This window comes from Amphiprion ocellaris, chromosome 13 (assembly GCF_022539595.1).
Source record: "Amphiprion ocellaris isolate individual 3 ecotype Okinawa chromosome 13, ASM2253959v1, whole genome shotgun sequence".
Taxonomy (NCBI): Eukaryota; Metazoa; Chordata; class Actinopteri; family Pomacentridae; genus Amphiprion; species Amphiprion ocellaris.
The window spans coordinates 8,516,211-8,539,168 of record NC_072778.1 but is presented as its reverse complement, the minus strand read 5'-3'; the positions used below and the strand labels follow the sequence as shown (position 1 = coordinate 8,539,168).

The 22,958-nt window shown below is 38.0% G+C and overlaps 1 protein-coding gene across 2 annotated transcripts in view; it reads left to right on the top strand.

Moving 5' to 3' along the window:
* Positions 1 to 22,958, top strand: part of rxfp1 (relaxin family peptide receptor 1) — a 74,593-nt gene that overhangs the window by 31,125 nt on the left and 20,510 nt on the right. For both annotated transcript variants that reach the window (XM_023279884.3, XM_055016846.1), the window contains exons 3-8: positions 13,183 to 13,266; positions 17,685 to 17,790; positions 19,577 to 19,648; positions 20,395 to 20,466; positions 22,428 to 22,499; positions 22,688 to 22,759. In XM_023279884.3, the coding sequence (XP_023135652.1) occupies positions 13,183 to 13,266; positions 17,685 to 17,790; positions 19,577 to 19,648; positions 20,395 to 20,466; positions 22,428 to 22,499; positions 22,688 to 22,759 (478 nt within the window). The remainder of the gene's footprint in view (positions 1 to 13,182; positions 13,267 to 17,684; positions 17,791 to 19,576; positions 19,649 to 20,394; positions 20,467 to 22,427; positions 22,500 to 22,687; positions 22,760 to 22,958) is intronic.

The window sequence follows — 22,958 nt, the reverse complement described above, 5'->3', positions numbered from 1 at the left end:
TGGATGGATGGGTTTTCTAAACCCTCGAGATGGTTGTGTGTGAAAATCCCAGTAGATCAGCAGTTTCTGAAATACTCAGTCCAGCCCGTCTGGCACCAACAACCATGCTACATTCAAAGTCACTTAAATCCTCTTTCTTCCCCGTTCTGATGCTCGGTTTGAACTTCAGCAAGTTGTCTTGATCACGTCTACATGAATAAATGCATTGAGTTGCGGCCATGTGATTGGTTGATTACCTATTTGTGTTAACAAGCAATTGAACAGGTGTACCCAATAAAGTGGCTGTTGAGTTATATATATAGTTTTTTTTAATATATATATATATATATATATATATATATATATATATACATAATTTCTATTACGCTGCAAACTGCAATAAAACATAACTGTGACTGAAAATTGGCTATACACGCTTAGATTAATAATGCATTAAATACCGGCAGCATCAGATAGAAGCAGGATGCATATCTCAGTATATGTCAGGATCTAACAGCAGATCATGCTGTGCATGTTTCTTCACATCAGAGGGGTAAACTGTCCCTCATAGAATTAGTTTAAAAGTTGTAGTTAAGTCTGAATACAGAGGTGAAGAACATCAACATATAAGTGACTTGTGTCTGAATGACAGAATGCCATTAACCCTCCTGTTGTCCTCATTTACGGGCACCAAACAATATTGTTTCCTTGTCTAAAAAAAATATCCAAAAATTCAGCAAAAAATTCCCCAAATTTTGGAAAATTTGCAAAAACTTCAGGAAGAACATTCCAATACTTCTTTAAAAGTTTCCCTTAAAAATTTTATTTAAAAAAAAAAAAAAAAAAAAAAAACAAATTTGACAAGAAAATAGTCATAAATATTTTCAAAAATTTATAAAAATCTTCCAAAAAAATCCTAAAAATATCTAAAGTGATTACATGTATATCACTAAAACTTCTAATATTTTCCTTAAGAACAGTCACATAAAAATCAACCAAAATCCAGCGAATTTCACTGGATTTTGGTAGATTTTTATGTAAATGTTCTTAAGAAGCAGTTTTAACATTTTAATTTCTTTTTTCCACCAAAAAATGTTCAAACATTTCACAAAAATGTTGAAAATATGGGCATCAGAAGTTTCACTGTGAAAACATATTTTTTTTCCACATTTTCAAACTTTAAACTGGGTCAATTTTGACCCACAGGAAGACGCGAGGGTTAATAGAGATCAATGATGCCAGCAATGTTATGGATCCCCCGTCTGAAAGGGGCTTTGTACTTGTATTCTTCCAAATCGGTCTTTGAATGTTAGAATCTTTTTGGTTCAGTAATTTCACAGATTTTTCTCCCAAATGTATCACAAACTGGAAATCGTGCTGAAGAATTTAGCGGCATCGCAGCTGAAGTGTAAACATTGACCTGACGGGGACAATTTCGGGAACATTTCCGAGCGAGGCTACACGTGAGCGCAAAAGCTGTGTCCTTAAAGTCAATCTTTGCAGACACCCGCTGCTCATTTGTTCTGGACCATAAATGAATTATATTTTTGTACGTGCTAGACCACTGTGCTTCATAACAGGTTAATCCTAGATCACGTTCAGGGAGGCTAAAGGAGAGCCATACTAATCATGGACGTTCTGTCTCATTTTGGTGACTATGACTGATCGTAGTTGCGTCATTGCAAGTCCATTAAGCAGCGGGGATCATTTTGAAATGGAAATTAAAGTAGATGACATATGCTTCAAGAACGGATTCATCCAGCTGTTTCTCTTTGTTCGAGATGTCTGCTAGTTAGAACAATTTGCATGTGATATGATAGAGCCTGGTGAAATATAGGCTTCTCCCAGATAAGAATGGACATCATCAAAGCTCCCATTCTATCACCGGAAGAGAAGACTTGCTCAAATGCCCTCCACTGAGTCACAATCTCTGCTGTAACTCACAGTGGCCTTCTGAGCAATTAAACCTCATGTCTCAACTGATTAAAGCTGGATGTATTGCCTGTTTGAGCTAAATCCATCGAGAGAGCCTCAGCTCTTCTCTGCATTATGTAAGTGTTAGGAGTAGGAAGTTAAGATAAGAAATGGTAATACAGGTCGTCCATAGCTGCAGTCACCAATCCAAGCCCACTCCTGCTGCTCCTGTTGTTCTGGCCTAAAAACTGCGCAATTATAGAGCATAGCGATGAAAATGGGAAGCCGGACTGAAGATCAACCACTTCACTTTGTATGTATTTGTTGCTGTTAGCAGGAATGTAGATCAGACCTATTGTTAGAAATCATAAATCTGTCTTTTGATAGATCTGGAGTGTCTTTAATTGAACAAATTTTGATCTACTAGTCCACAGCGAAGCTGACAGCATAATTGTACTTTGTTTAAGACAATGATTGATGGATGAATGGGGGGTTGTTATCAGAGGAAAATGAAATTATATTTTCTCTAAGTTCTGTCTGTATCTGCAGGCATTTTTGTTTTTCCGTCTATTTCTTTTCTATTTTTTATTATGTCTGTTTGAATTTAACTTCAAATAGCGTGTGGACTCCATCACAGTGTTTCCCTCCCCCTCCCTGCTCAGACTTCTTTTGTGTAACTGTGTCTGTTGATGTCTGAACTGCAATGCCGTCATTAGTTTTTCAGTAATTGGTTTTATTGAGCGTCAGTCTGTTTGTGCTTTTCAACTTATGGCTATCATCATGATCATATAATGAGTCTGAAATTAATCTGCCTTTGAATCCAAAGTTCAAAGTGAAGCAAAGAATATTTGGAAAAAAATCACTTCAGGGGTTTATCAAACCGTGGAATCACGTCAGTCGTTTTCTTCCGCTCAAATTAGACGCACAATAATGTGACGTAAACATGATATTGCAACGGATTGGCTATGAGTGACTAATTCTAAAATGAAAATTGGAAGAAACTCCTTCCTGGCTGTGGGGAATTTAAAGAAGTTTGAGATCTTAACCATGCGTGGATATAATAATTGTGGTGCCGTCACCCAACAAATCTGAACCACAGAAACAATGAAGCTTTGAGTGTATTTTGGCTTTTTTTTCTAATGCAGTTCACCATGGCTAGTCATAGATTAAAATCCAAGCACACCAGGTCTGTGAAACTTTGGATTTTTTCACATTTTCTGTAGTGCAGAGAGGGAAGAATCTTGGTTGCCAATGAAATCAGTAAACAGTGTTCTTTTTTGACAGTTTGGTCAATATTTGTGCAATATTTCTGTGTCAATAGATGAGTTGTAGTCTAAATTGTCACGAACAGAGAAAATGCTCTTTTAAGATGCATTTTCACTTTGAATTTTTGCACAGTTTTGTAATGTTGAATATAATCTTTTTTTTCCTTTTTTTTTTAAATGATCCACATTTTTCCCTATGGTTGTTGTCTTTATTTTTTTACTTTCCAAAACCAAAGTACATGACCAACGTGTACCAAATGGACTAAACAGTGTGTTTTGTCTGCTGCAGTTGAAGCTGCGGTCACTACCTGTAGTAGCAACATTACATCAGAGGCAAAGGAACTCATCATTAGCTAACTACATTAGTTTGTGGCCCTGTTGGTGATCTGAAGAGTGGACTCAGCAACCACCAAGTGTTCAGGGTCAAGCAGGGTCCCTCATTAAAACTAACCGAAGTTGCAAACAGCTTTGATTTATATATTGAGTTCTGCTTCGCTCTCGCCTTTTAATCCACATCGATTACAAAAGTCCAGAAAAACGCAAGTTTGAATGTGATTGAGACAGTGTCAGAGTCGAGTTAGATTCATGAGGCCGTGTTAAGGTTTTCTATATAAAGTCTTATGCTTAAGTATATGTAAATACTTTATTTGCCTTTATGGGTTCTGATTACTGAGTATTGTGGTGTATATTCATTATTTGGGGTATTCTTTACAATACTTCTTGGTAAGGATGCTGACCTTCTGCCTATTCTTAAGTTCCAATCATTTTTAGGTTAAATTACAGTTACACAGTTTGCAGTTTTGTGCATGTATGTGACCATTAAGGGCATGTTTAAGGCACCAAACTACAATTGAGGAGCCTACCTTTGTGCCTTGGCCACTTCAGTCTGACATAAAAAAATATATTCTTTAAGTATTTATTATCACTAAGATGCACTCAACATCCTCATGCAGTCGTGTATATATATATATATATACATATATATATATAAAGCAACATTCATGGTTCAATTGTGTGATATTTTGTATAGTTTTCCCCCTTTCTGTAAGCTATTCAGCTGTAGGGCCCTTGAGCTTAAACCCGTTCCACAAAAGAAAATCCATCTAGAATCCAAGGCTGTTTTTATTTTTTCACAATTGTCCAGGCAGTGTTCAATTTCTGCAAAGTTCACATCTGCACAGTATATTCCCTTCTGCATTGGAGAGAGCATGTAATATGAAGGATGCTGTGTATGGAGTGGAGGCTAGATGAGTTTCTGTATAGGTGGATTGCAGAGCTTCAAAACGCAATAACAATGAATGGTTGTTTTTTCGACTCAAGTGTAACCTATTGCCCAAACTTCCAGAAGCAATCCCGTCTTTGTATTTTACCTCAGTGTTTCTTGGCCCAAACTTTTCCCTCTATCTGTTTTTTCAGTCGGCACTGAGAGTAAAAAAGAAAAATGGACCTGAAAACGTTCTTGGTTTTTGGACAATGTTATGTTTTGTTCTACTCAGTAGTTAGATGGCATTTTACTGAATGTGAATCAGTTTTAGAATTCCTTATCAAATCCTTTTGTGTCGATTATTAGTTGGAAGTTGGGATGAAAGGGTGAGAGACTTTCAGAACATATTTCATCACTGCTCAGTGACATTCATTAACTTTCTCCAGACTTAAATTTCCCTCTGCTGCGAGGCGTTTCTGCATGCCTGACATGCAGAATGTTATCTGAAAGCAAAATAGTTGTTTAAGTGTTACAGGTCACAGAATCTGACGGGCTACAGAATAGGTCACAAATGTCAGTTGTCATTTACCAGTTTGTTCTGAGCAGCCTCGTGCAAACTTCATAGCAGTTTTGAAAAGTCCCCCTAAGTTCCCTTATGGCAAGAATCTGTTTTTATTGTGTTTTGTCATAAACTTGGAGGTGTAAAAAAAAAAAAAATCTGTTAAGATACACTGCCTCTCCAAAAAAAAGAGGCAGATGAAGTGATGCACTCATCATGTCTAGTGTCTACCAGCCTGTGGGGGTTAGGGTTAAGATCTGAGGTTGATCAGGTTCAGCAACATTATGTTCCCAAATAATGAGGTCAGCTGACTACCTGAATATACTGAACGACCAGGTCTTTCCATGAATGGAGTTTTTGAATATTTGGGATGTTCTGGAGAAGACTTTGCGCATCGGTCTGACACTCCCATCATCAATACAAGATCTTGGTGGAAAATTAATGCTGCTCTGGACAGAAATAAATGCTGTGACATTACAGAAGCTTATCGAAATGATGCCACGGCGAATGTTTGTTCTCAGAGCTGAAGGCGGTCCAATTAAGTATCAGTGTGCGCAACTTTTTTTGGATGGGCACTGTATGAAGACATTTACTTAAAGCCTTCCACACTTAGTTCTAGCCTCCCAGCTGTGCAAGTCAGTACGAATTAGAATTTCTTAACTTTCATATGGATCTAGTTTTCATATAATCTCCATACAGCATACAACAGCCTAATAAAATTCTTTAAATTCAGTTATGGCTTGTGGTATTTATGTTCTGTCCTAAGACTTTCTGTGACCTCATCCTGCCACCCCGTTGAAAAATTTCTGAAGGTGTCCCTGACGTGGAGTAGAAAATGACAAAATGCCTTTCTCTCTGAGTGTAAAAGTTTTTTTTTTTTTTAACACTTATACAGATTGATCTTACTACGCTGTACTGCAGGAAACACATTAGGGAAGTCGTAATATGATTTCATGGGAGCTTTGACGTCTCAGTTAAGCTCAGTGACTTTTAAGTGACATTAAGGTGTCAATGGTTCCACTGAGGATGAACAGCTGATGTCTTCTGTGCTGATTTACTCCTTCTTCATGGACACTGGAGCCTTGTTACACTTTTAAAAATCCTTCAAGATTTGACAGAAACAGGCCAGAAGAGTCAAAACACAATAACTGGAGAGGAGAGCATCTCAGAAAAGGCACCAGGAGGGAATTTTTTCTTGAACTTCGATTACTGACTCATCAGACGTGTAATGTGCGTCCAGTTTTCAGTATGCAAGTGCAACTACTGAGAAATTGGAAGTGGAATTTAAATAATGACGTCTGTTGTTCAAATGGGAAAAATATCCCGATTACGATGTTAGGGGAAGTAGTGTTTTTTTGGGTTTTTTTTTTTTGAAAATAGGCATCTGGCTGGAAAAATGTAAGTTGAACACATGTTTTTTAGTCACAATATGAAATAATTAGTTTTTAGAATCCAGCATCTTACATGGGATTTGTGTGTTTGTGTATATTTTCTCTAAAAATCCATTTATTGGGTTTTATATTGTCAGGCTGTCCTAAAATTGCACAGTTGGTTTTCCTTTGGAATTCCATTCTGCTTTAGCATTTGATTTATTCATGCAAAATACTGTTTTGCACCAGTTACGTCAAACTGTATGAATATTTACTGTCATGTTGAAAATGTAACACTGTGAAAATATTCCTGTGTTTGAATTTTCCTTTTGAATCTTTGTGTTAGTGTTTGATCTCTATATTCAGTTGCCATTGGTTGTGAATGTGCCACATCGGATTGCAACATATGGCAAATTGTAGAAAATGATAACACATGATCACTGCCTCACTTGCAGCAAAACTAATAGAAATTTCTGCATTTTTAAAATGAAGAAGCATGCAATTTGTTGATGTGTCATCCTCCGGAGTCGTACATTAACTTGTGAGTTTCATTAATCATAGCAGTTTGCATCTTGATTTTCATTAATGCTGCAACATAATCAGGACAGATGCTATAAATTAAAAGCGATGATTGGCAACATGGGTCAATATGAACATAGATACCAGGTCCAGAGAGCTGTCATGTCATCTCATGATCAAAGGAAACTATTCATTAAAGGGGAAAGGTGCTTCAAAGACATTTTCCATCATGTGGAATTAGCTGAGTCCAATTAGCCACAACAGCTATATGAAAATCAACCCATTAGTGAAGCAAAAAGAGTAGCATGACATCAATCAAAACTGTATTTGCCCTGGTATGTAGTTTCCTGTAGCCAATTAGGTTGAACTTGTGCTTTTTTTCCCTTCAGTGCACAATCTGCACTTGGAACCCCTACACAGTTGGATTTTTTTTTCAGTTAGCTCATACTTTACCTCATAAAATGTCAGAAAATAAAAAAAGCAGTATGTTTTGGGTTTTGTGCAGACCAAAGTATATTCTGTATATCACAGGCTTTCTATCTTTTAATGTTAAAGGAGGGATGTGGTGTGCAAAAGGTCACTATCTAGACTTGAAGTAGAGATGTTGCAGGTAAATTGTAGCTGCAATCAAAAGTAATATGCGGAATGGTCCCACTCCTCTCATAGACTAATGTCAAAAGGATCAGCTGGTAATAGCAGGTGAAAATCAGATGAGGAGATGAGAATCCAGAAGGCCACCCATTTGATCCCGCTATCAGCTCATAATTAAATCCGTGCTCTGTCGGTGTTTTTGAACTGCCTCAGAGGTCAACCTAAGATTTTCTTTGCAAAGATGAGCCATATTGTTGTGTGTATGTGTGCATAAGTGAGCAGATACACTGTTTTCTTGCAGTATATTTACATAATTAGACCTCATACGGTGCTGTTTTCTCAGACAGACGAACTTCAGCACCTTCATGTGAAAGTGGAGTGATTTTAATTAGCACTTTTAGGAATAGCATTTAACTTTTTTCCATTTCCATTTAACCGTTTGGTACGTTTGTTGCTTCACATTCACGTGCCAATGGTTGAAGGGTAGAAGATAAGCGTGAAAACCACAGTTGCCTGCCACCATCGGGTTTCGTCATCTGTGCAAAGATTTCATAATACAAACAAAATTCTGTCTCAGCTTGGCAGTTGCAGACTGTAACTACATGCATCACAACACATTAGCATTACCTTGAACCATAACAATGACAGGTTTAAGCGTGGAGACACTGTCGAAACCATTTTTGAACCGGGTTTATCTGCACTGAATATGGTGCATTTTGTGCAATATTTCGATTCAAACACACTCAGATTTGTAGGAAGCTTAACCATTATTGCCGAGAGTTCTGTTCTTTTATCGTAGCCGCTATAGTCATCGTGGATAGACACGTGAGTTTCAGGGTGAAACTACAGTAAATGTATGCAAGACCGGCTACCTCCTTTGACGTACTACCACATACTGAATTGTATGATGCTACATTGAAATGTAAATGGTGAGGTCGGCTAAGATTCCACTGCCCCAGCCCTCTTTGTGCTGTGACTTTGATCCCAAACCCCAGGAAACCGTTTAGGACTGCTATATATTATTCACATGAATCTGGTGTAACTGAGCATGAAAACGTTCAAAGACTGAAGTACGATCTGACGGATTTAATGTTTGAAGTAGGTGAAATAACAGCTAAGAGGGATTTTACAAAGCAACAATGTTGTCGCAGTCTTTTAAATGTGTATATTTTTTTTTCCCCTGTTACATTTTCACTCACTGTGGGCTTATTGTTTGCTGCAATATAAAGTTCTGTATTTTATGGAAACAGCACAACCATGGCTAGAAGAGAGAACTCCAAGATGTGTTCTGTGAAATTTAACATTACTGTAATGTTACAAATTATTTAAAAAAAAAAAAAAAAATTGCTTTTTTCTAAAATCAACAAGCACAATGTTTTTCCAAGTGCCCACATGTGTAACCAATACTGGAAGACATGGGTGCTTTACATGCTGTCGATATTTTACTCCTTACAATTTTTGTTTCCATTCCTGCCTCTTATTTGCTCTTTGTAAACAAATCCTGTAGTTCATCCTAGTTCAGCTGATTTTTTTTTGTATTGTGACTGTTGAGTCATTAGTGTTTATTCTGACTGTGACAAGGAGCTCAGTATTTTGCAATTTTTTGACGGAATGTAAAAGAATAAATAAATAAAGGCATGTAGAATAAAGGGGTTTTGATTAAATATCATATAGCTTTATTAATATTAAAGCTGATTTCCTTTACTGAATGGTACATTACTGATGAGTAGGTCAAGGATTGTTGGGAACTTAAAAATGTGATGATTCTTTCCTTCTTCTTTTCTTCTCAGTTCCTCACGTCTGGTAATTTTTTTATACATCCTGCCTGATGGACCAGCATCTTTTTGAAGGTCCAATAGGGTTTTGTACAGACTGCAGCCCAGCAAATGATCACTTGAAATAACAGTGCAGACCCTACAGATATGATCTGAGGAACAAACTGGATTTGCCTGCAGTCTAAACAAAGCCTCCACAGCATGAACTTATTGCTGCCATCGGCATGCTAACATTCCCACAAAGACTAGAATAGCATAGAATGTCTTTGTTTTTCATTGTACATGCAGAGTGAAATTGAATGCAGACCTTTTCCAAAGTGCAAAAAACAGTGAAGCGCATCAGTCAGAGGTATATCAAAGAAAGAAGCTTCTAAACTGTAAATTTCATCCTCCTCTGGGGACTGTACTGGGGGCAGTAAACTGAAAATATAAACAGACTTATTTATTGCTGAGAAGTGTGGTGTTGGAGAGGAAAACTGAGATGACATAAATAATAAAGCATTGGTTAAATTAAAGTCCAATTCCGGTAAGCCCAGCACAATCCTGATAGTAAGCGTTAATAATCTGAAAGGAGTGTGCTCTCAACAGTAAAATGCAAATATACAGCTACTTCTTTTAGATAATTCATATCCAAATATTGTCCTATATTGTCCTATATATCCGCTTCGTGCTTCCTTATGCAGAATAAAGGATCATACTGATTTAGAACTCTCTGTTTTTTATTCGACTGCTACTGTTTGTTATTATTTTCTTATTCTGTTCTTTTGTTTTATCTGGCTATGGTCTTGTTTCTATTTTCCTCTATTTTATTTCCCACTTAGTGACTAATATTTCACTCCCTATCGCTTGTGTTATGTGCCATAATAAAGAATCTTGTGGATAGCAATGTCCTTTCCAAGGCCACACAGCTGATCTGTATTCCGGCTGCACCACATCTACTTTATTTTAAACCAACGATGCTGGATGTGGCTTTGATTATGGTCTGTACCTTCAAATCAATACTGTCATACTGTGTTTACATTCAGGTGATTGTTGGGCTGGTTTGTCAGGTCATTATGAGCACTATAAATGAATGTTTTATACATTTCTGACAGACACAGTATAATAATCACAGGGATTGAGTGAGAGGAGAATAATAAGTTACCATAATACATATCTTTACAAAGTTGTTCATTCAGAGAGTAAATTCTCCAAGTGTGATTAGTGCTGTGATGGTGTACGTATTGTCAGTAACGTAAGTGATTTTTCAAAAAGAAGACACATCAAAATAGCTCCTTTATGTTGGTCGCACATTCATTTGTACCAAGATGAATGATTCTGTCAATGGCATGGGCTTTGGATTTCTGAAATGGCTCTTACGTAAAGATGAACCAAGGGTTGCCTGAGAATCAGGAACAGCACAGTGACTGAAGGATTAATTTCTGACTGAACTTTCAAGTTTGAGAAAGTAGCATGGTTTTAGGAAAGCAAATAGATTGTTTGAAAAACACTTGAGGGGAGTCTTCTCTGAAATCCGGATGTGTGGGGAGTGAGTGTGCCAGACGAAGATAAAGGACTTTTACAGAAGTTTGCTCGAAAATTACGGCATCAAAGCATCAAAGGAGTTAAAGCGGTGGCTGAGCTGCATCTGGACCATCCTGCGCTGGTTGAGTAAAGAATCTTTGTAGGTGTCGGTCAGGAATCAAGTGTGTCCTGAGACTTCTTTACTGAACAAATGTTTTTAGTAAAAAGCCTGTCAATACTGTTGCAACTGGATGCAACAGACTATCCATCCATCCATCATCTGTACACCGCTTAATCCTCATTAGGGTCGTGGGGGGCTGGACCCGAGCCCAGCTGACTTAGGGCAAAGGCATCCTGGACAGGTCACCAGTCTATTGCTGCACTACACTCACATTCACACCTATGGACAATTTAGAGTTGCCGATTAACCTCAGCATGTTTTTGGACTGTTTGAGGAAGCTGGAGTATCCTGAGAAAACCCACACATGCACAGGGAGAACATGCAAACTCCATGCAGAAAGATCCCGGGATGGGACGGGAACCGGGAACCAGTTAATTATTGTTTTTCATAATGCTATGGTTCCTGGTTTTATAACGCCAGAAACATACAGCAAAAATAGAATATTATTGCTGTACATTCAAACAGAACATCGAAATGTGAGTTTCATGTTGAATTGATACTTATACACATATGAGGCCCACTGGAAAGTGATGGATTTGTTCTTTGCTCTTTGTGCACAGATGGTGCTGAAGTGTTATTGACTACGAGTGCACAGGTTTTTATGCATGGGCTGTCAATGCACACTTTTCTCTTGCGAACCTGTCCTTGGCTAGTGGCTCTATCAGCAGTGTCCTTTCTTTTCTTTTTTGCAGGAGTCAGTCTTGTGTTTTCTTGGCGTTTTTCATTTTCTCTCTCTGTTGTCAAGTTCTGACATTAACTCTGAGGCTGTTATTTGCTGCCTGCGATCAATACAGATGACATTATTACTCTGGCAAGGAACGTGGTGGAGTAATGTGACGATCTGTCTGTCTGTCCGTGTGCAACGTTACTCAAAAACAGATCAACAGATTTGGATGAAACTTTCAGGGAAGGTCAGAAATGACACGAGGACCACCTCATTAGATTTTGGCAGTGATGCAGCTTATAGTCTGGATCCACGGATTTGTTAAGGACTTCTCATTGCGAGATTGCAGTTGGCACGACCCCACTATAACCATGACAAGAAGTGAAAGCTGCATCCGCTGCCTGCTGATGATTGCGATCCTACTGCTGACTTATCGGGACTTATCCGTCAGACATGATACAAGAAACGATTGATTAAATTGTGGGGGTGTTTCTGAGTTTTCCTTCCATCCTTACGCAAATTTTCTGACTTTTCGGCAGCTTCTTCCTCATGTCAAGAAACCACTTCTTAGACAAATACTTCCTGTGCCGTGGGAATGATGCCACAAATAAAAGCCCGTAACATTAAAAAAAATATGCCTTCAAAATAAAAGCATGGAGAGAACGGTTATTTTAACACTAGCAAAACAAAGCCTTGCAAAATGTGATGAACTGATCAACAGACCTTTATAAGAGTAGTTTACACATATGTCGGTCATGCAATTCAGTATCTGTATATAACGTACACACGCATAACACACGCCTGTGCTCAGGTCATTTTCTTTGTGGATATATCTATATTAAATGGCCACATTCTATAGTGCCGTGATTTCTGATCATCAATAATAACAATAACAATAAAATTCTGCATTTCTGACAATGCCATATGGGGGAATGAACAGCCTTGACGAAGTATTGCGCTCTCTGAGTGCTTCTTGTTACCATTATTTCAGGGTTTGTACCAGCTGACTTGGTACATATTGCTTCTGAGTGGGTTTTGATAGCAAATTAAACCTAAAGTGAAGTGTTCAATAAGTAACTGAAGTGCATTGTCAGCCTCTAGTTTAATGCCAGGATAGAATAAATAGAGGAACGAGCACTCATCACTTCCACTTTGTCAAGTTATTTTCTTTGGCAGGTACATCTAATCAGTAATTTTACAGCTGCTAAGAAAAGCTGCTAAGGGGGGTTGGATTGATACAGCTGAGGTTATGCAAGAAACAATCTAGCGAAGTGCAAAGATGAACTCATTACATTTGGGGGACAAAGACATCTCTATTCTTTTCTTACTTTAATGCATTTTTGATTTTCATATATTGAAATGAAACTAAATTGCAGGCTTTATTCCCGACAAAAGCATATTCTATACAATGCTAGAATAATGTGGAACACTAATCAGTGCTGGCTTTCTGTTCAAGGACTTTGTCTTTATGTCTATTGAATGCCTGTTGCAACAGGAATGGCAATGTTTTCGCCTATATGTATCACAAAAGAACAAGGAGAGAAAAGATCTGTCTGTCTTAGTTTATGTCGGATTGAATCATTTCAACAACATGAAATGACATTTTCTGTTTAAGGGCAATCGATGTATTATAATCTTTTTCTTATTTTCTTTTTCAGGGGATAATAATGGATGGCCGCATCTTTTTGACAAATATTTTGGAATGCCAAGTCACAATGCGAGGACCAAGTCAAAAATATGCTGTGAGTACTTTGTCTGATATTTTTTGTAATGCTGCTCATACAACCTTTTTTTTTTTGGTTACTAAATAACTTTAGCATATCAAAGTTGTTTGGAGGCAAGTTCGGAGGATTGTGTTGCCTTTAATCCCTCTGAAGACACTGAAAGCAGTGAAAAGCTTCACCATGACAAACTTGTGGACATAAGTGCTGCTGTATTTCCACTATGAATAACAAACAGCCACGTGTTATGTTGTCGTCAGGTGTCTATTTAGCGCTGGATGATTGTCTTATTTGTTACTTTGGTCGTTTGGGAAAGCAAAAGGAAAACACTGTATGTGTATTTACTGTTATCCTACCTTTGTGACTAATCAATGGGTTGTAAATCTAAAAAAATAGTGCTGAAAAATGTTTTTATTTCAGTCTAGGTTGATCATTTTTGATCATTTTTGTTGACTTATTTTTTAATGAATACCAGGAGGGAAAAGGTTTACTGTGAATTGAATAACTTTAGACTGTTTATCAAAGTGCCACAGGTAATCATTTTATGTTGACCCAACAATTAAAAAGGCAATTCTTGCACATTCTAGTGGAAGCAGCGGTGCAGAGTTACATTTAATCCATTTTGAGGTAGGAAAGGATTATTTTAATGGGGATAAAAACTCTAAAACATGTAGCTCTGACACAGAAATGAGTTTGTTTGGCCTTTAATTGGTGCCGAGAGAGGGACTTTAAGGACAGTTGCTGCCATTAGGAATTTTGCAATGTTTACCTCTTTGAGGTTGTTTGATTCAGTAACAGAACCTTTCAGACACATTCAGTTCAAAACAGACTGACGTTACAGTTGTAAAGGGTAGAGCCACATTTATGTTCGATGCGTGAGGTTAACAGCAATCCTGTAAGAGGCTGACATAGTGCTCCCTTTGATTTAAAGTTCATCACCAGATGTCAGTGTCAGGTTTTCATGATGTTCCCCACATGAACTGGGTTCACCTTCTTGTCAGAGTTCAGTTTGAGGACCTCAGTGCGTGACACACAGGCAAAGAAGGTTAAAGCAGTAATTAAACATTACTTTAAAAACGTTGAATCCAAGATTGCACAACAGTAGATGGGCAGAATCCAGAACAGGAAAGACCCAGAAGATAAGCAGGACACGAGCCAAGGGATAGAACACCGGAAGGCAGCAGTGCAGACATGAGCTGAGGTACAGATGTGTAGCAGAGTGAAAACAGCTGAAGGAGGGGCTCAGCCATGACCTCTTCACTTTGTGACAGACTCGGTAGGTCATTGCTATAGTTATGCGTTTTATGGGGACAAACAGTAGCAGAGAGGATGAGCGGAAGGTTTTCAGCGGAGATGCCTTTGTGAGATGTCTTACAAGGTCTTGATGTATCTCTGCTATTGTAGTCGTGGTGTTTAGTTACATTTATGTGGAAGGACATGTTAGCTATGCCTTAACTTCAGCGCCTACACATGTAACCCGTTTTCACCAAAGTGTAAATGTAGTTAGAAGGCCATTTGTTACTACGAGAGGAGATGAAGCTGAAATTTCTGCTTCAGATTCACACATTAAAGCCAAACTAATGTTGTTGTTTTTTCTGTTGCAACTCGATCAGTCTGTCAGATGTTAAGAGCAGCAGCTGTATCACCAAGATAAAAGAAGAAAATCCTTGTAATGTTTTAAAAGCATTTTTTTAAGTTATACCTTGAGACTCGGAAGTCATTGCGTCCGAGTGCTTTGTGAAGTATCTTCAGTAATGTAAAAATGTAAAAGAACATGAGCAACAAAAATGAGTCAATCACACACCTGCTGTGCTATACCGACATATCCTTCACACAAGCAAGTTCAAAGAAACAAAGAACCTATTTTCATTTCTGAACATAGATGGATTCAATTAACAATTCTACACCTCACAACAGAAACAATGCATTGTCAAGTATTCACCTCCTGCAGTGTTTTGTTTTTTTTGCATGGAAACAAACCTTCTTTGCATGACTTCAATTAATTATTCATCAGTCTGCTTCAGATTTAATTGGTCACATCGCTGTTCTTTTTAATATGCCATCTGCACTGAGTTAAACAGCCGGAAGCATTAAATCATAACAAGAGGAAATGAAATTGTCAGGATTTGAACTTCAGCTGTGCAAATTTGTGAGACGTTCTCCGCAGTGAGGTGTATGCGGCTTTTTCAGCTCTACTTTTCACTCTCCCACTGACGTGACCGTGGTTTGAAAGCTTCCATCCACACTGTGCTCACTAAGAATGCTTACCAACTTTTGAATGTGTACAATAAAAAATACACCGGCCTCTGTATTTCCAAAAAGTAGACTCCGAAAAAAGAGGATCAAAGTTCTATGTGCACTCAAATTGTGATTGCATGACTACTAATAATAAATGTTATTAGAAAATTAATACATGAATAATATATGTATCTTCAGATATCTTTAATGTCCTTTCAAATTACTCACTATGATGTAAATTTCTAATGTCAAAAATGCAGATAAGATAAGGTAAAACTTAATTAATCCCGCCGGACATTGTACCAAATACTGGCAGAGAAGACTTCAAGCATGATTGTCAGTGCTTAATATTAATGTCCAGGAAGTCAGCTGTATAGATCCTGTGAACAGTGGGACTGAATAACTGGGAAAAATATGTGTTAATATATCCATGTTCATACATTCGGCTTTGTTTAATTGTGATATTATGTTAGGGTCTAACATAACAAACATGTTGGTGATTTCGAATACCTTCCATCCGCATTCGGTGCTGCTAAAATCAATCCACTCGCATGTGGGGTGAAAATATCGTTGCTCAAGCATTTGTAGAGCCATAAAGCTTGAGTCTGTTTGGAAATTTGGTGCGCTATTTTTTAAAACAACCTTTTATTCAATATTAGAGAGTAGCTGGCCCTTAACATTTACCCATTTCTGGGTTTTTTAATACAAATCAAAATTTGTGGCCCAACTCAGTTCAGACAGCTTGAAATACATTTCTTAAAGTGGGCACACATGTCCACATTTTTTTTGTTTACCTTTATTATATAGGACAGTGGAGAGAAAGACAGGAAATGTGGGGGAATGACATGCAGTAAATGGCCATGGGCTGGATGGGAACCCGTGACCGTTGGGTCAGGACTACAGCCCTTGTTTATAGGTCGCCTTCTCAGCCAGCTGAGCTATCTGGACGCCAACATGTCCACATTTTTAACAGATTTTATGGCGTGACTCATCTGCAAATATTGGGTTTTGAAAAGTGTTGAATTCAGCGTTAACTAGGTTACAAATAGTTCAGCTTTTTTAAAGTGTATTTCAGCAGTAGCCTCATGTTTCTGTGGAGAGAAATGGAGGGAATGTGGAACACAAGTCTACCAAAAGCAGCCCGTTGAGTGACTGTGCAAGAAAGAGATTTTGCTCATGTTTGTTCTTACAGCCTCTGTATTGAATAAACATTATTCGCATCAGACTCTGAAGACTGCTTGAGGACTCTTTCTTGAAAACTATTTGAAGACTCCAACTTTTGATCCACATTTGATTTTTGACTATGTGTGTGTGGCAAAGCTGCCTGATCATCATTGGCCCTTTGCAAGCAGACTGAGTCACAACAGTAAGGGGTTAAATGAAGATGGCAGTGTATAGAAAAATCCTGGAGGACAACCTGATGCAGTCTGCAAGAGATTCGCGACTTTTTTCCAGCAAAAAACATGACCCAAAGCATCCAGCCAAAGCTACACAAAAAGGGTTTAAAGAGTGGAGAACGCATTTTATGGGATACATGAGTAGTCAGTATTCATCCTTCTTGAACTCAGTTTACAATCTGGATCTCAACTGCACACAAACTTTGTGACTGTGTCTTGCATGGATACAGCTCAGACATTATGACAGATATAAGCACCATCTCATGTACCTAAAACCACCTTTGTTGAATATCCCACTAGTAGCTGTCTCCAGACCCACACTTAGCCATGACAACTCACACATACACATAGACTACTACTACGAATACTACAAATACTAGGCATGCTGTTGTTTCTGGTAATAATTAGCACATCAAGCCACCTTGAACCGGCTTTTGGTAATATTTTACACATTGTTTTTTGTAGAATTGTAATTTGCTTTCACTGGAGCCAGGAGGGCCTGATTAAACGTCATTTGCTTCATTTAATCACGTCCTCCAAATCCAAACTGTAATTTAATCAAAGATAAACAAAGCTGGCTTAACTCATGGATATTCATTAAATCTGTTCTTAAATATTGTCACCCTGTGTTTGTCCTATATGTCACTCTTCATAAATCCATTTTTTTTCTCTCTTTAGCTTTATTCCCAGGGCTTTGGGCTAAGTTACCGTTCCTCCATAAAAAAATGTAACTCTTGACCTTCTGCAGGAGGACTATTTGATTGATCCCCTGATATCTCTCCCCCGTCTCCTCCAACTCTCCAGTGCTTGGTGTTTTTCCTGATCTCTGCCAGTGCCTAGACCTGGAGCTGGACTGTGACGGTGCTGAGTTTCAAGATATCCCAGTGGTGGCAACAAATGTCACCATGATGTGAGTACAAAATAACCCTTCATTCTTCTCAACATTTTACAGCTAGAGCAATCCCCAGGAGGTCTCCATCAATACCTAAGTCAATGTCAGTGTCAGATTTATTTATATGGCACATTTGAAAAGGCCTATGGCTAACCAAAGTGCTTTACAGGAAAACAAATCATCAACAAAAAGAAAACAATAAAAGCAAATCAATAAAACGGTAAAATAAAATGGATAAAGATCCATTAGTGGTGACTCTGCTCAGCCAAAGGCCAGGGTGAACAAGTGGGTCTTAGTTAAAAATGAAACAAACAGAAGACCTTGGCAATAAGCATGTTAAGTCATAGTGTAGTCATGTTAAAAAAGAAACACCAACAGTTGATTTAAAATGGTAAACGAATAGCATCCATGGTAAATGTCATTTTTTTGACCCATCCATCCACCTCAACCTCATCTTTTACCCAGATTTTGTGACTCTATAACAGCACTGCGCCACTTCTTACCATCTTGAAGCATAATTACTACAGCCACTAGAGGCCTTTTTAAAAATACAACAAGGGGTCCAAAAAACTGCTTGCACAAGTAACCTATGGGATTGTTTTTTTTTTTTTTATCAGTGGACAGGATGAAACTAAAGAAACTGAGTCAACAGTACGAAAATCTCCCAAAAGTCCAAATGCTGACCATCTCCAGAAGCTTGACCTAAGAGTGTATGAGAAAACAAGCCTTTAATCATCCTTTAATCCGTTAAAAGCTTTGGAATCAACACATAAATCAGCTGGTCACTTCAGGGTCTCTTGGTAGAACAGAATTTTAAAGAACACTGAACTGTAACTGCCATGTTTACAGATTAAATTTTCTGGTTGCTGCCATAAGACTTGTGTCTATATAGAGTTTTCCTCTGGCAGAAGAGAAAAGTGGTGGTAAGGCGCCGGGGAGCGTGCTGCTTTTGTTCCTATGACAACATTGTCTTGACCATATATCACCAGTCTAAACCGCCATTGTATGGCTGACTAGATTCATCGCTCATTGTGATTACTTCTGTCTGACACATCATACAGCTCAAGATAGACAGAAACTGCCAGAGCGAGCTTCTCTTCCACTTTCTTGGTTACCAGGGTGTCGAATCCAACCCATATGATTGGTTGCTTGAAAAGTAGCAACAGTGATGACACCAGGCCATTCCTGAAAACTTCAGAGATTTTCAACCAGAAATGAATAAAAAGATGCTCCGATAAACAACACCTGTTTTTTTTTGTTGTTTTTTTTTTTTTTTAACAGATGGTTCCTTCTCTTCTCATTAGAAAGAAATAGAAATAAAGATTCTAAAGCTCAGTGTTTTGTGGACATTTCGCTTTAGTGCGTTGCTTTGTTTTTTTTATTTTCATGTAATAATTTAAAAGACATGAAATATGGTGTATCTGCCTACCAAGTTTGTTTGTTTTTTTAATTTTCATTACTGGCAAAAAGGGGAAAATCTTACTATAATCCTTGTTCATGGGCTGCACACTCAACCTGTTGAGCTATCTGGGTTCCTGTATGATGTTTTCATATGCAAGAAGACATATCATGAGTGACATTAGCAGTCAGTGTCATTTCTACGTGACAGAGATGAGTTTTGAGGGATTAAATGTACAACTGGAGGCAACTTTAATATAGAACTTTCAAAATTCAGGCCTCAAAGCCCTCTCAATAACGTTGTGAATCGATGAACTGGTCAGCTGTTGACCATTGTTCGCCGTGTTTAAAACTGTAAGTGTAAATTGTAGATTCTGACTTTGAGCCTCTCCCTGTTTTTTGTCAGGTCGTTACAAAAGAACCGACTTCAGAAACTGAGAGCGAGCACGTTCTTTAAGTACCAGAGTCTACAGAAACTGTGAGTTTTCCATTGATTGCATATTGTTTGAATACCCCTCCTTTAATTTCTAAATTAGCATATTTTGCCATTTCTTAGTGACTATCCAATTTATTATTTTTTACTGATCTGCCCCTTTGTTTTTTTCTTTTCTTTTGTGTAAAGCCGCATCCATAATGCATGAGTATTATCAGGAAACACTATTAATTCAGTGAAGCATATTCCCTTCACTCAGCCTTTGACTGACAAATACAAGTTTCACAACTACAAAGCCGATATGTGTAAGACAAAGAGGACTGCTGGGAACGCAGACGGAGGAAATTGCTCTGTTCTGCGTACGGATCCTTTCATTGCCAGCTTGTGTTGTTTATAGCAAGGATAGGTCTGATCCTTCACCAGAAACCACACGGCTGTGTCAGACTGTCAGCCTTTAGTCACTTTAATCTGACTGAAAACTTCCCTGAGATATGCGTGTGAGAAACATCAGACTTAACTTCCAGGGGTGAAAACTACACAGACAAAGACAAAATGCAGCTGTCAGAAGAGATTTGTTGAAGTAACAAAGATGCCACAAACTAAAAGATCATATTGATTTCTGTCAGCTGGGTTAATATCCTTTATTGAAGAATGTTTCTTTATGTTGGAATAGTTCTGCTTGTCATGCAAATAACCACATTCAGGCATTGCGCTGGTGTTTGTTTTTGTTTTTTGCTTGTTCATTCATTCATCAGGCCTATGAATGTTTAAAGCTTCTTTTTAACATATAGGTACCTCCAGCACAACAGAATTCGAGATGTGAGTCCTGATGCATTCAGAGGGCTGTATAACCTAACAAGACTGTAAGTTTGGGCATTTTTTTCCACACATACCATTCAGTAACAATGTGAACTGTGATATACGGGCGTTTATGTATTGATGTACATAAAATGAGTCCAAGCATTTGTTCAGGCTGCTGCACTGGGACCAATCAGGGCCTTTTTACTGTGAAGCTCAGTTGATTTGTAGCGTCTACAGTGTCTGTGAAAACTTTTCCCCTTTTATTGCTTTTTAACAGCGCATCATTGTCAGTAAAATGTGTTCTTTTTGAAAATATAGATTTGAATTGAACAATTGATTTACCGTTTTTTTAAAAATTCTGCATATACATAACTTTAGTTCAGCTCTCGATCAAAATCTTAAGACCAGTTGAAAAATTGCAAGAAATTGTGTTTTACACTGGTGGATCTTAAGAAGGTTCTCAGTAGAGCTTCAAAATGCAAAAAGAAGAAATGGAAGGGGGGGAGAAAAATCAATGGAGCAGGCAATTTATTTAAAACTGCATTTAAACTCAAACGTGCTGTTGTCAGCTGATCAAAAATTTAAATCTTTAAAAGCCAAAATCTGCACAAAAATTTGGATTCCATGTCATTTCCTGTCAGGTATTCATACTGCTATGACCTCCTGATGGCAAAGGCAAAAAAGCTCTCTGTCTTTGAACGTGATAGGATGGTTAAGCTGCATGCGCATCGTGCTATCACTACTGAGGTCGGATGCAGTAAGACGGTCATTTTGAATTTCTTTAAAGATCCTGAAGGTTGTGGAACAAAAAAGTCAAGTGGTAGACCCAAAAACATTTCACCAGCACACTGACCAAGGATACAATTGGCTGTCCTTCAAGACACAGGCCAAAATTAAGGCTCTTACTAGTGCTGACTGCGGCCCAATAACCATCAGCTGACATCTGCGAGGGAAAGACTTAAAAAAACAAAAATGTCTTCAACATACACATCTCCAAGGAGATCCCATTGGAGATGTTTTCTACACGGCACAGTGGAGGGGCCCATTATGATCTGGGCTGCTTCTTCCTTCAATGGAACAATGGAGCTTGAGGTTGTGCAGAGGCATCAAACGGCGGCTGGCTATGTGGAGATGTTGCAGCGGGCGTCCCTTCTGACTGAGGGGCTCGTCGGTGCAGTAATGACTGGATCTTTCAACAGCACTGCAGTTCACAACGTCCACCTGACAAAGGACATCTTCCAGGAGAACAACATCATCCCGCGTGTTCCCCTGATCTAAATCCAACTGAGAACATTTGAGAACATTTGGCAAGGGAAGTCTACAAAAATGGACATAAGTTGCAGACGGTGGATGCCCTTCGTGAAGCCATCTTCACCACTTGGAGCAACGTTCCCACCAGCCTCCTGGAAACACTCACATCAAGCATGCCTAAACGAATTTTTGAAGTAATCCACAAGAACGGTGGAGCTCCTCATTACTGAATTCATTTTTGACACTTATGTTTCTGTTTTGAGGGGGTTTTCTAGGTTTTTTGAGCTATGATCTTAAACTCTTGATCAGCTGATGAACAGCCTATTTCAGTTTAATTGTTGGTTTTAATAAAGTGCTCACTCAATTTTTTTCCTCTGGCTCCCATTTCTTCTTTTGTCATTTTGAAGTTCTACTCAGAACCTTCTTAAAATTCAACAGTGCAAAATGCAATTTCTTGAAATTTTTCAACTGGTATTAAGATTTTGACTGGGAGTGTATATGTTTTTAAAAAGATATATTTCTCTTGATTTAAACATATTAAAGGACAGTTTTGATGTCGACATTATTTACAGTTTTGGCCTGTTCTTTTCTTTGGGTTCATATGTAAATCAATCCTTTTTTTTTTCTAGGATTTTATAAGTTATTATCTGTAACTTAACAAAACAGGGAGGAAAATGTGAAATATATTTTAATTGTTCCAAAAAAATTACAGCTTAGATTGTTTGAAAATGTTTTTTTTTACAGTGTTCCTGACTTGTCTTTCCTTATTTAGATACCTAAGCAACAACAAGATATCTGTCCTGATGCCGGGTGTGTTCAGGGACCTGCACAAGCTGGAGTGGTTGTATGTTAGTTTACTACTAAAACAGTTCATTTCTTTTGCAATGTACCAATTTTGTTTTCTTTTTCTTGCATTGTTGTCCTTTTACTGCCTACAGGTAATCTATCTTTATCGATGATGTTTACTTCAATCCATTTTCTGCAGATAAACTGAAATGAAACAATAACCTGTTTTTGTTTTTATTGTTGTAGGATCTTAGAAAACAACAATATCCATCAGATATCATCAATGACATTTTCCGGACTGAACTCACTTGTTTTACTGTGAGTTTCCACTTATGCTCTTCTACTTTGAGACTTTCTCCCCTTCATGCTTTTTCCTTTCCTGTGATGTTCTTTCACGTCGTCATAATTGCTGCTTTGAAGAGCTTTTGTCAATGTGCTGCGGCAGATTGAATGTTCTGCTTTTGAACATTTAAGGAAAGTGCTCTACACCTTGTGTCACTTTGTCTCTCTGATTGAC